The sequence below is a fragment of the Octodon degus genome, unplaced genomic scaffold (genome assembly GCF_000260255.1).
Source record: "Octodon degus isolate 3935 unplaced genomic scaffold, OctDeg1.0 scaffold00008, whole genome shotgun sequence".
NCBI lineage: Eukaryota > Metazoa > Chordata > Mammalia > Rodentia > Octodontidae > Octodon > Octodon degus.
The window spans coordinates 2,478,040-2,488,277 of NW_004524584.1; the positions used below are offsets into that span (position 1 = coordinate 2,478,040).

General features: G+C 50.1%; 1 protein-coding gene across 1 annotated transcript in view; it reads right to left on the bottom strand.

Moving 5' to 3' along the window:
- Esyt3 (extended synaptotagmin 3) overlaps positions 1–10,028 on the bottom strand; it is a 49,269-nt gene extending 39,241 nt beyond the window's left edge. Inside the window, exon 1 of the mRNA XM_012517506.2 lies at positions 9,640–10,028. Within this exon, the coding sequence (XP_012372960.1) occupies positions 9,640–9,975 (336 nt within the window). The 5' untranslated portion in view covers positions 9,976–10,028. The remainder of the gene's footprint in view (positions 1–9,639) is intronic.
- Between the last annotated feature and the right edge of the window lie 210 nt (positions 10,029–10,238).

Sequence of the window (10,238 nt, forward strand, 5' to 3'; positions counted from 1 at the left end):
TGTTTTTGGAAGACAAATATTTAACCACAGAAACTGCATGTAATCATCCACCCATACATTCATTTATTTAGTTCTCTGAGGAGCTCTTGCTTTGTAGTTCAGGCTGACCTTGAACTCACTGTGTAGCTCAGGCTGGCCTGCAACTTGCAGTGATGCTCCTGTCTCAGCTTCCTGAGCACTGGGGTTACAGGTCTGTACCATCACACTCGAACTCAGTCGCCGGCTCAGTGCACCCCAGCGGCGGGGCTGGCACAGCACACGGGATCGAACCCTGGTTCCTGCACTTGCCAAAGCAGGTGCTTAGTCCACTGAGCTATCTTGCCGGCCCAATAGTAGTCTTTAAGATGTGTATAGCTTTTGATGTTTCAGTTGAACTTCCAGGAAAGTACATTAGGGAAACTGAAAAACAAGAACGGAGACTTACACAGCAGACCTTCACTGCACCATTCATTCAGCATTACTGACACTGAGCTAGGAGACCCAGGCACAGAAATGAACAAGACGCATACCTTGTCTTACGCGTACAGCCAGCCCAGAAGAAAAACAAGACGTAAAAATCAGTAGGTCCAAATCAGTATGGGAACCTGAGCAGAAGGGTTGCAGGATGAGTCAGCAGACCCCAACCAGAGGCTGAAGAGAAATTCCAGTCAGATACAGGAACCACCACCCACGAGGAACAGGCATGGAGGGCAGGGAATGCGCAAAGGACTGAAATGATCAATGTGAACAAAAAGATGAACTGACTTAGGTATGCTCATATCAGAGAGATCATTGTCCTTGAAAGATATTTGGTAAATGCTTGTAATACTGTGGTAGGAATGTTTAAAAGGGGAGTGAGTGGGAAGGTAGGGAAGGCAAAGGGGAAAGGTGCAATTTTTAAAATAAAGCAGTTTTTACACACCTTCCATGTTCAGGAAGTACAGTCAAATATAACCACCCATCTCTGGGCAGAAAAATTCCTAAGTTCTTATTCCAATTTTGTCTTTTAGGCCATTTCTAAATTTTCTACAAGGGGAACACACACTTTTATATCTGAAAAAACCAAATTTTAATATTTATAAAAGTAGTTGTGTTTAAAAAAGAAATAAGCATAACATGAACAAAGGAATGGATGGTGAATCCAGGGTGTTGAGACATCCTATGGACCAGAGAAATCTCTGGGCTTGTTCTTCCAAGTGGCCATGGACACACAACTTGTGGCACACAGGCAGGACCAGGGCTCTCAGACAAGAGTGGCCTTGCCCTCCTGCACATCTAGGGCTTGAGGATCCAGGCAATTGGGCCTTGTGGGACAAGGAAATCAAGGCTCTTACCTCTGGCTTCAAGTGCAGGGCCTATAAAAGTATGTTGCTTTGTCCCTATTGTAAGTCCCAACAGGGCAGAAATCTATCCCAAACCCCTCCTGACTATTTTCTGAGGAAAAGAGGAAAAGGTAGCCCATGGCCTGAAGCACATGTCAATGCCTATTCTGGAAGCTCTAGGTCTCCACAGATCAGAAATTCTGGAAGTTGTTACAAGGAACTCTGACAGAGGACAGTGATGAGGAAGGGCAGGGCATTGCCAGGCCCATGCTTCCCAGTGTAGGTGGGTCATAGCCCTCAAAGGTCCCAAGGGGGAAGCCTGCACCTCCCAAAGGCTCCCCGGGTCACTGGGCACATCCTACAGAAAAGCCACCTCTGCTGCCACCAAGGCTCCGAGCCAGACATCAAAGAAAACCAGGAGTCTGTGCTCCACACCTTGCTCACTGAGAAGGGCTGCACCATAGGCAAAGGACAGAACTGCGCCCGCCCTTGACCTGGGTCCTCAGGCCCCTGGTTTGCAGGAAAGGTTGCTCTGGGCACTTCTGTCCCACAGAGTTGGAGCACTTGTGCATGAGGTGATGAGCAGAAGCGTGTGGGTGCTGGAACTGCTATCCTAGAATCTGCATACCCTAAGAGAGATGATGAGCTCCAGTGACCCACAGAAAGCTCGGAAGCCATGGTCCCCACCCCACCACAGCCAGTAACACTACAATGACTCTTTATTTTACTTTTTTTTTTTTTTTTTTTGGTGGGACCAGGGATTGAACTCAGGTCCTTGCACTTGCCAGGGAAGCGCTTATTCCACTGAGCCATCTCCCCGGCCCTCACACTGACTCTTCTTCCAAGAAGGTGTCCTGGGTTGCTTCCAGCTTGGATTAGGTACCCTCCCCAAGCTGCTCAGCACTGAACTGCCACCTCCTAGGACTGATCATATCACCTCAGAAAAGTCTCTTCTCATGGGCCTAAGTCCCCATCCTGCTCACCTGGTCCTAGAGGGACATGTGTCACGCATATCCATGGCCCCACCTACAACACCGTGCCTCCCACATCACAAGCCTCCGTGCATGTTTACTGGCTGAGTACAGGGATGAACACATAGATGCCTGAGATCCCTGTGTTGGGCTTGGAGGGAAGGAAGCCTGTACCCTGTCACTCTTATTACCCAATCCTAGCCCAAGACATGATAAATCCATAAATCATCACTAAGCCATGGGGCAGAAACTGGAGGGCATGACTAAAATCCTGCCTTGCCTCTTCCTTCCGGAAGAGAGGTCTGACACTGAGCCAACTTGAGTGATCTCCCAGAGCTGCAGGGACCTCAGAGCAAGTGGTTTCTTCCAGGCCCTAGTGACCCCAACTCATCCTGATATTTGTTTAAAACCAGATTTCATGGCACCAGCCCAAAGGTTAAGCTTTTTATCTTATTTGAGATACTCAGTGACAGCTCCAAGTTATGCAAGCATTTAATTCCTCTAATTAACATGAGCATCAGCACAGGACAGACCTTGAGAGCCTGGCCCTTAGAGTCATCTGTTCTGCTCACAAAGAATGCCAGACACACAACATTGGCAGTGCAGCCAGCCTTGGTGGCTCCTGGGAGGCCTGCGGGGATAATCCCAGGGTGCTGCCAGAGCCCCACAACACCATCTGCTGCTTTGTGAAAGTGGTTCACCCTTTCTGTGCACTTCACTAGGCCAGCATCTCCATACCACAGGCGGTTAGATGGGGCAAGGGTAAGAAAGGCTGAGGAATGAATCTTGGGGGGCAGGTGGCCCCACAGAAAAGCTGACTTGGGATTGGTTAAGGATGGTAGGCTCCTGTGACTCCAAAGGATCTCCTACAGCAGCCCCAAGCACTTCATTTCCAGAAAGCAGGCAGAGCCCCAGCAAGAGGCGTCTCCCAGTGAGTGCCCACCAGCCTCTGCATCCATACCCCATAACATTGGGCGCCAACCTCCAGGAAACACATGAAGGCCAACTACCCCCAGCACAGCTGCCAATGGGCTGCCACCACCTGGCAGGACAGCAAGCCCTGCAGGACCCAAATCGCAGACAGGTCAACCACCAACTCTGTTCCCTTCTCTAACCAGCCTCAGTCTATTTTCCTAGCAAGTGGCCCTCAGCCACCCCACATCTAGACTGGGGTGGAGCCAAGGGAGCTGGTCACCACACTCCCCTTCTCAGCTGCTTAGACACAACAGGAGCAAAATAAACACCCTTTCTGATAAACTAATTGTCCAACTGGTGCATTGATGAATAGCTCAGAGAACCCAGGAATGGGCTACTATGTGAAGGTCAATTCTGTGCTATGTGCTGGGGCAGTCAATCGGCAAGGTTACCACAAGTGTCTCAAGAGGCCCAGAGCTTAAAGGCTCAGCTCAGGCACTCATCGAGAAAGCACTCACCAGCCACCACAGCCCAGGTTCCAGAAGCACAGAGCAGGCCTCATGAACCTCTTACTAACTCTTCCCTTGGCTCACTATGTCAATCAGCTCCCAAAAGATGCATTTGTTGCTCAGACACTTGGCTATTAATGCCACAATGAGAACAGGTAGCACTGGGAGGCCTGGAAAATTGAGGAACAGAAAGTGACAGACCCCACTAGGCAAGCCCTTGTGTATCTTGGAGGCTCTAAGCAAGTGGTTCTTCAAACATTCAACTCATTACAACTTCATGTGGAACCGGAAGACAGCATCCATGGCTCATCAAGGCCCACAGCTGAGGAAGTAATAACAAGGGCTGTAGCTTGTCACTGTGTGGCACAGTTCCTACCCCTGATAAGGACAGCTGACTGAGGTGGCTCTTGAGTCCTTCAAAAGTATTTCTAAAAACGATGGCAGGAGGGCACACTTACATAAACATGCAGCCACTCCTTGCAGATGTGAGGAGCAGTGGCCCTCTAGCTCTTTTCCACAAGACCAGACCACATTCACAGGACAAAGGCATCCGTAGTTTTGCTCATGGCTACTTTTTGAGCCCAAGAGAGGGGCAAGAGTCTGATCTTGGACTGGAGATCAAAGAGCAGGGCCGAGATAGCTCTGAAAGACCAACTGGCCCATCTCCTTGTGTGGGTAGAAAAGCAGGCTGGGGGAGGAAGAGCGATCCTCATGACCCCCTGGAGGCAGCAGCTTGCAGTAGAGTTGAGAGAAATCTAAGACTGGGCAAGAAAGGAAGGAATGACTGAGAGCTGACAGGCAACAGCCTGGCCTCAGCCTCCGTCCCATCATGGGAACTTGGTGTACACTGGAAAAAGATGCCCCTTTCAAGCAGCACATGGCTTGACAAGCAGACGTGGGCTGGATGTCCAACCTCCCCCTCAGAGGCTGCTACTGCACAGGGGACAGCGTCACACCTGTGCAAGGCAGGGTAGAGCACAGAGCCACACCAGAGTCACACTTTTCTTCAGTCTCTCCACTGAATTTGCCACCTGGTAACTTTTAAAAATGTCTCCTTGATATCATAGAAGGTTGTAAACCATTGTCCCCACTTCTACACAAGGAAATCAGTTCTCAAAGGTGGGAAGGCATGCCTAAAAAGTCAGCATGTAATGATAAAGAGAACCTTTATTTGTGCTCCAAGATCTTGGGCAAGAGCTTCATCTCTCTCTGCCTTCACAGTTTGTGTTCCTAAGGAGGAAGGGAGGAGAATTCCACCAAGTAGGCTCCCTCCCCATTGTCCTGGGCTTAGAAACCTTCACAAGGCAGGGCAGAAAGCTCCTGGAGTCTGGTTCTGTGTTCTTCCCAGATACACACAGATGACCACCCCCCCAGACATGCCTCACACTTTGGGATCCCAACCACAGTGATAGGACACCCACAACCCCAACCAGAAAGCACCCTGGGCAACCAAGAGAGAGAATCCCACACCCACACACCACTCATCCTATGCTGCTCCCCACTACTACTATGTTAGCTCAAATCATTTTCCCATTGACTTCTCTCTCTTGACTTACCTCTCCCCTAAATGCAGGGTCTTCAAAAACCTTCCACAGGGTCAGAATGAGATCAGCTTCTATCACACCTGTCTTAACTTGGCCATGCCCATCCATCTCTACCACACACATCAGCCGGGCCAAGGACACAGTGCTCCCTTGGAATGGTCAGCCCGTGCTACAGCACTGTGCTCATAGCCTAGAATGCCCTATGCAGCACCCCTGCCTCAATCCAAAAGGGATCCTTACCATGGCCCCCCGATAGATCTGCTAAGCCTGCCAGGGAGTTCTGGGAAACCCAAACTGAGGACAGGCCCTCCCAAAGACCCTGTCAAGAGGCAGGGATCAATGGACAAAGTGGTACAGGAATCATCTAGGGCGTCCTTTACAAGGTCTTTGACACCCCAACCCCCTGCAACGGACTTGAGGACCCTATTCAGGCTCCCATCTCCAACTTCCCTCAGTTCTCACCAGCAATTACCAGTAATGTATCTGTCGCTCACCTGAGACTACCCTCTTGGTAGAAAGGCACTAGCACCTCACTGTGTGCCTCGCCACACCCAGCCAGGTCAGACCTAGGGCATGGGCTCTGTGGTGAGGCACCCAAGGAGCATCTTCTTGTGTTTAGGCTGAGCTACCTGCTGGCTATCTCTGGTTGCTCCTGGGGTCCCTTGTCCCAACAGAAGCCATACTTGTTTCTTTATGTACATGTGAGTGCCACTGCCTCTATAGGATTCTTGGTCCAATTTCAGAAACCCTGCCTCTTCAAACAGCAAAATGCCTGCAGGACTCCATAGTATAGGAAGGGGAAAAAACATGGGCCTACCCTCATTGACTGAAGCCACAACAGGTCACAACATAGGTCTAACAGGTGACCTGAGCTCCCTTGACATTGATTGAGCAGGGGCTACGGACAAGTCAGGTCTACTCCCTGGGCCCATACCTTTCAGAATGACAGGCAGCACAGAACCATCAGGATGAACCAGATCCCTTCTAATGAAATTCCTTTTGTACTTAAGTTGCACTGTTGGGGGTGGGAGTGTGGCCCTGTGACTGCTGCCTCAGGAAAGTGATTGCTATGGTTCTTCATTGTATACCCTTATCACTAACTCTTTGGCCCCTTCATACCCAATATAAATAATCCTATTTATAAAACTCTATTGTCCTTTTCGTAATATCTATTGTACCTTTATGATTTTATGTACTCTTAAGTTTCCTAATTAGGGACACAATATGATGTTTACACATGTGGCTGTGATTTTTTTCACTAATGAGTACGGTCTCTATGTGCATCAATTTACCTATAAAAGTCTCAAGCTTATCTCTCTTTATAGCTGAGTAATATTCTATTGTATAAAAACACCAATTTTTATCCCTTCCTCAGTTGATGGACATTTGGGTTACTTCCAAGATTTAGCTATGACAAACTGTGCTGCTATAAACACGGATGCACTCATATCACTATGGTATGATGTTTTCATTTCTTCTGGGCAGATTCACAGAAGGGGAATACCTGGACTAAATGGCATCTAATCCTAGTTTTTTGAGGAATCTTCACACTGATTTCCACAGTGGTCATACCCAGTCTACACTCGCACCAACATGGAAAAGGGTTCCCTTCCCCCAACAGCCTAGCCAGCATTTGTTATTGGTTGATTATCATGATGGTAGCCATTTTCTGCTCAAAAGGAAAGAACTAGGATGGGGGAAAACAAAAGAAAGCAGGAAAGAAACACACACACACACACACACACACACACACGTATCCTGGTTTGGGGTTTTTGCAAAGGGAATAACACAATACAGGACACATTTTATAAGATCATTTTATAATCACCTAAGAATCATATACAAAGAGTTCAGGAAATCTGTCCCCAAAGACTAAAGAATCCAGCTGCGGGCCTGGATCCTAATATCCTGCATGAGTCTAGCTGAAAACCTACAGCCCATAACAATGTCTCTCACAAATCAAATTGGAGGCCTACAGTCCATGACAATGTCTCATGCAGGTCCAGTTCACGGATTTGCACTGGGAAGGCCCAAAGGTCAGAGTTGGAAGCTAGAAAGTCTATGCCAGAACAAGGATCTGTGCTAGTGGGCTAAGTATAAGGGATATGAACTGCAGCCAGGAAGCAAAGCTCCCCACAGAAGAATCACAACGATCCTCAGCAACAGTGAGGTCCCAAGCTCCTCCAGAGATAAGGAAAGCTAAGTTCCCATTAAGAAAGCCAACATAATAAGCTTCTCCAGGAGACTGAGCTGTACACCGTCTTCCCCTTAGGATCCAAGAAGCCACGCTCAAGATGAGAACCAGAGCTCCCCAAAATGAACCACAGCGATTCTTAGGGACAATGAGATCCCAAGATCCTCCTCCCAGAACAGCCAAGTTCATCAAGAAAGCCAGCATGACAAGTCCATCAAGAAAGCCAGCATGATAAGTCCCCAGGAGAATAGCCCAAGAGAACCAGCAGCTATCAGCAGCTTCAACAGCTTCTCCAAACAGCTTCCCTAACAGCCTCCCAACAGCCTCCCAACAGCCTCTCCAGTCCTGTCTCTTATGCTGCTGGTAACCATCCTCAGGTGGGCCTCCCATTCCCACCCTCACACTAGCTCAATTCAGTTGGGTGTAACAAGTTCACAATCAGTTAGTAATCCACTACACACAAGAGAGCTAAGCTAATTGTACTACTAATTTCTATTGGTTTATTGAAAGGAATGGCTAATGCCTAACTGTTTAATCATTTTTGCATACTTAGATCTGATAATCTGAACAACTACTTTGAAGATAATAATATGCAATATAAGAACCTTTATCATCTTGTTTGGAAATTCTGTGGTTTTGTTATTTTTACTCTTTAAAAGAAAAAACCTCAGGGGCCTGCCCATTAGCTCAGTTGTTTAAGTGACTGCTTAAACAGAGCAGTCAGGCTCAGACTGCTGTGGTTCCATCCCCAGATCCTCAAGCCTTACTCCCTGAAGGCATCATGAGCCAGCCAAAAAGAGGATTGCTACGAGTCTGAGCCACATATTGAGACCCTGTACCAAATGCAATAAAAAAAAAAAAAAAAAAAAAATCCATCTGAAAAAATCTCGATTGTCAAACTAAGTGTTACAGACTGTGTTGTTTAGCCTCACATTCCTATGTTCTGACCTCTAGTACTTTAGTATTTGGTTGTATTTAGAGATAGTCTTTAAAATGTAATTAAACTAGAATAAGGTGATTGGAATGGGCCTTCATCCAGTACGACTGTTGTACGTGGACCTGTACATAGAGGGAAAATCACTGGAAGACAGAGAGATAAAGAGGTCTCAGACACCTTGATCTTGCCTCCAGAATTAAGGGGCAATGAATTTCTGTTGAATAAACTACCCAGCTTATAGTACTTTGTAATTTCAGCGCTACCAAACTCAATGTAGAAAGGCACATTTTCTCTTTGACGTTAATATAGCCTTTGTAATGTTTTCTTCTCACCGATAATGTTTTCTTCTTGCCAAGATTATTATCGAGGGCGGGCGTGGTGACTCTATGGCCCAATTGGGTTTAGAGCACAGGCCACACACAGCAAGAAGGCATGGGAGTCTGAGGAACCTCAGGGATCTTCCCCATGAGCAGGAGCGCACTGGAAAGGACCCGAGAAAGTGGTGCCCCGGCACAGTGGGGCAGGTTTGTCGCACGCTAGGCCCTGAAACGCTCTTCCTACCAGCCTTCGCCAAACTCTCCAGAGTATACTATTATTTTTTTTTGCGGAACCAGGAATTGGACTCAGGCCCTTGTGCTTGCCAGGGAAGCACTTATTCCACTGAGCCATCTCCCTGGCCCCCAGACCTTGCTTTTAAATGAGCCAGGCAATGTCTAGGACCAGGCGCACTGGAGAAACCCTAGTCGGCGCCCTTCCGCATCGAAGCCCGAGGCTGTGGCTGGAGAGCGAGGTGCGCGCCCGCGCATCCTCCACGCGCGCGGCTGCAGCCCCTCCGCCCCCAGCTCCGCCCAGCCCCGCTCGCACCCCGCGCTCGGCCGACAGCAACCAGAGCCCGCTGTTTCGGCCTCGCAGTGTTCATCCATCTATACTTTGTACCCGGCGTTCGTTCTCTGAATCAACAGGCAGTGGAATAAGTGCCTTACTGTTTCCCTCACAAGTAACTTTGCAGAGTCCCGGGCGTCCCTGTTTTTCTCCTGGGTGTGGCCCGCCTATGACTTCACACAGGTTCTGGGCCTTAAGTGAAACCCAGGTTCTCAATTCCCATCTCTAAGAGTAAAGGACTGTCACCCGCCTAGGGTCGGTGGTAGTCGGGTGTGCGGTCGCAGCGCCCCGCCTCCCACGCTCTGCGCGCCCCGGCCTCCCAGCGCACCGCACTTCTCCGAAGCTGGGTCCGGCACCGCCCCGCGACCCTGCCCGGCTCCGCTCACCCAGGCCGGCAGGTGTTGGCCCCGCAGCTCGCGGCTGATAAACTGGCGCTCGTTGTTGAGGAACTCAAAGGCGGCCTCCAGGCGCCCGAGCTTCCCGCGGCGGTTCCGGCGCCACCACATCCACAGCACGACGCCGAGCAGCACCCAGAATATGCTGAGTCCCAGGTAGCCGGCCAGGTAGACGGGCGCCAGATAGAGCAGCACGCGCTGCACGAAGCCATAGAGCTCCGGCAGCAGCTGGCTGGTCAGGCGCAGCTCCGGGCCGAGGGCGCGCTTGGCTTCCCGGGCTCCGGGCGCTCCGGGCGCTCCAGGGGCGCGGGGCTCCTCCGCTTGCATCCCCTCGCCTCCGTCTTGTCCTCTTCGAGAACTTCACCCAAGCTCAAGCCTGCACGCCCCGACGACACCTGAACACATCTGTCCTCCAAGCCTAGCCGCTGCTGCCCGCTGGGGCTCGCCAGCCCCTCTTAGTGTGCGCAGCCCGGCGCGCGCCACTACTGTGAGCTGGGCGGGACCCGCGCCCGGGAGGGGGCGGGGCGGAGAGCCGGAAGTCTCCGCCCCGCGGGGCGGGACCGGGTGAAAAGGGTGGGCCCGGCAGCTGA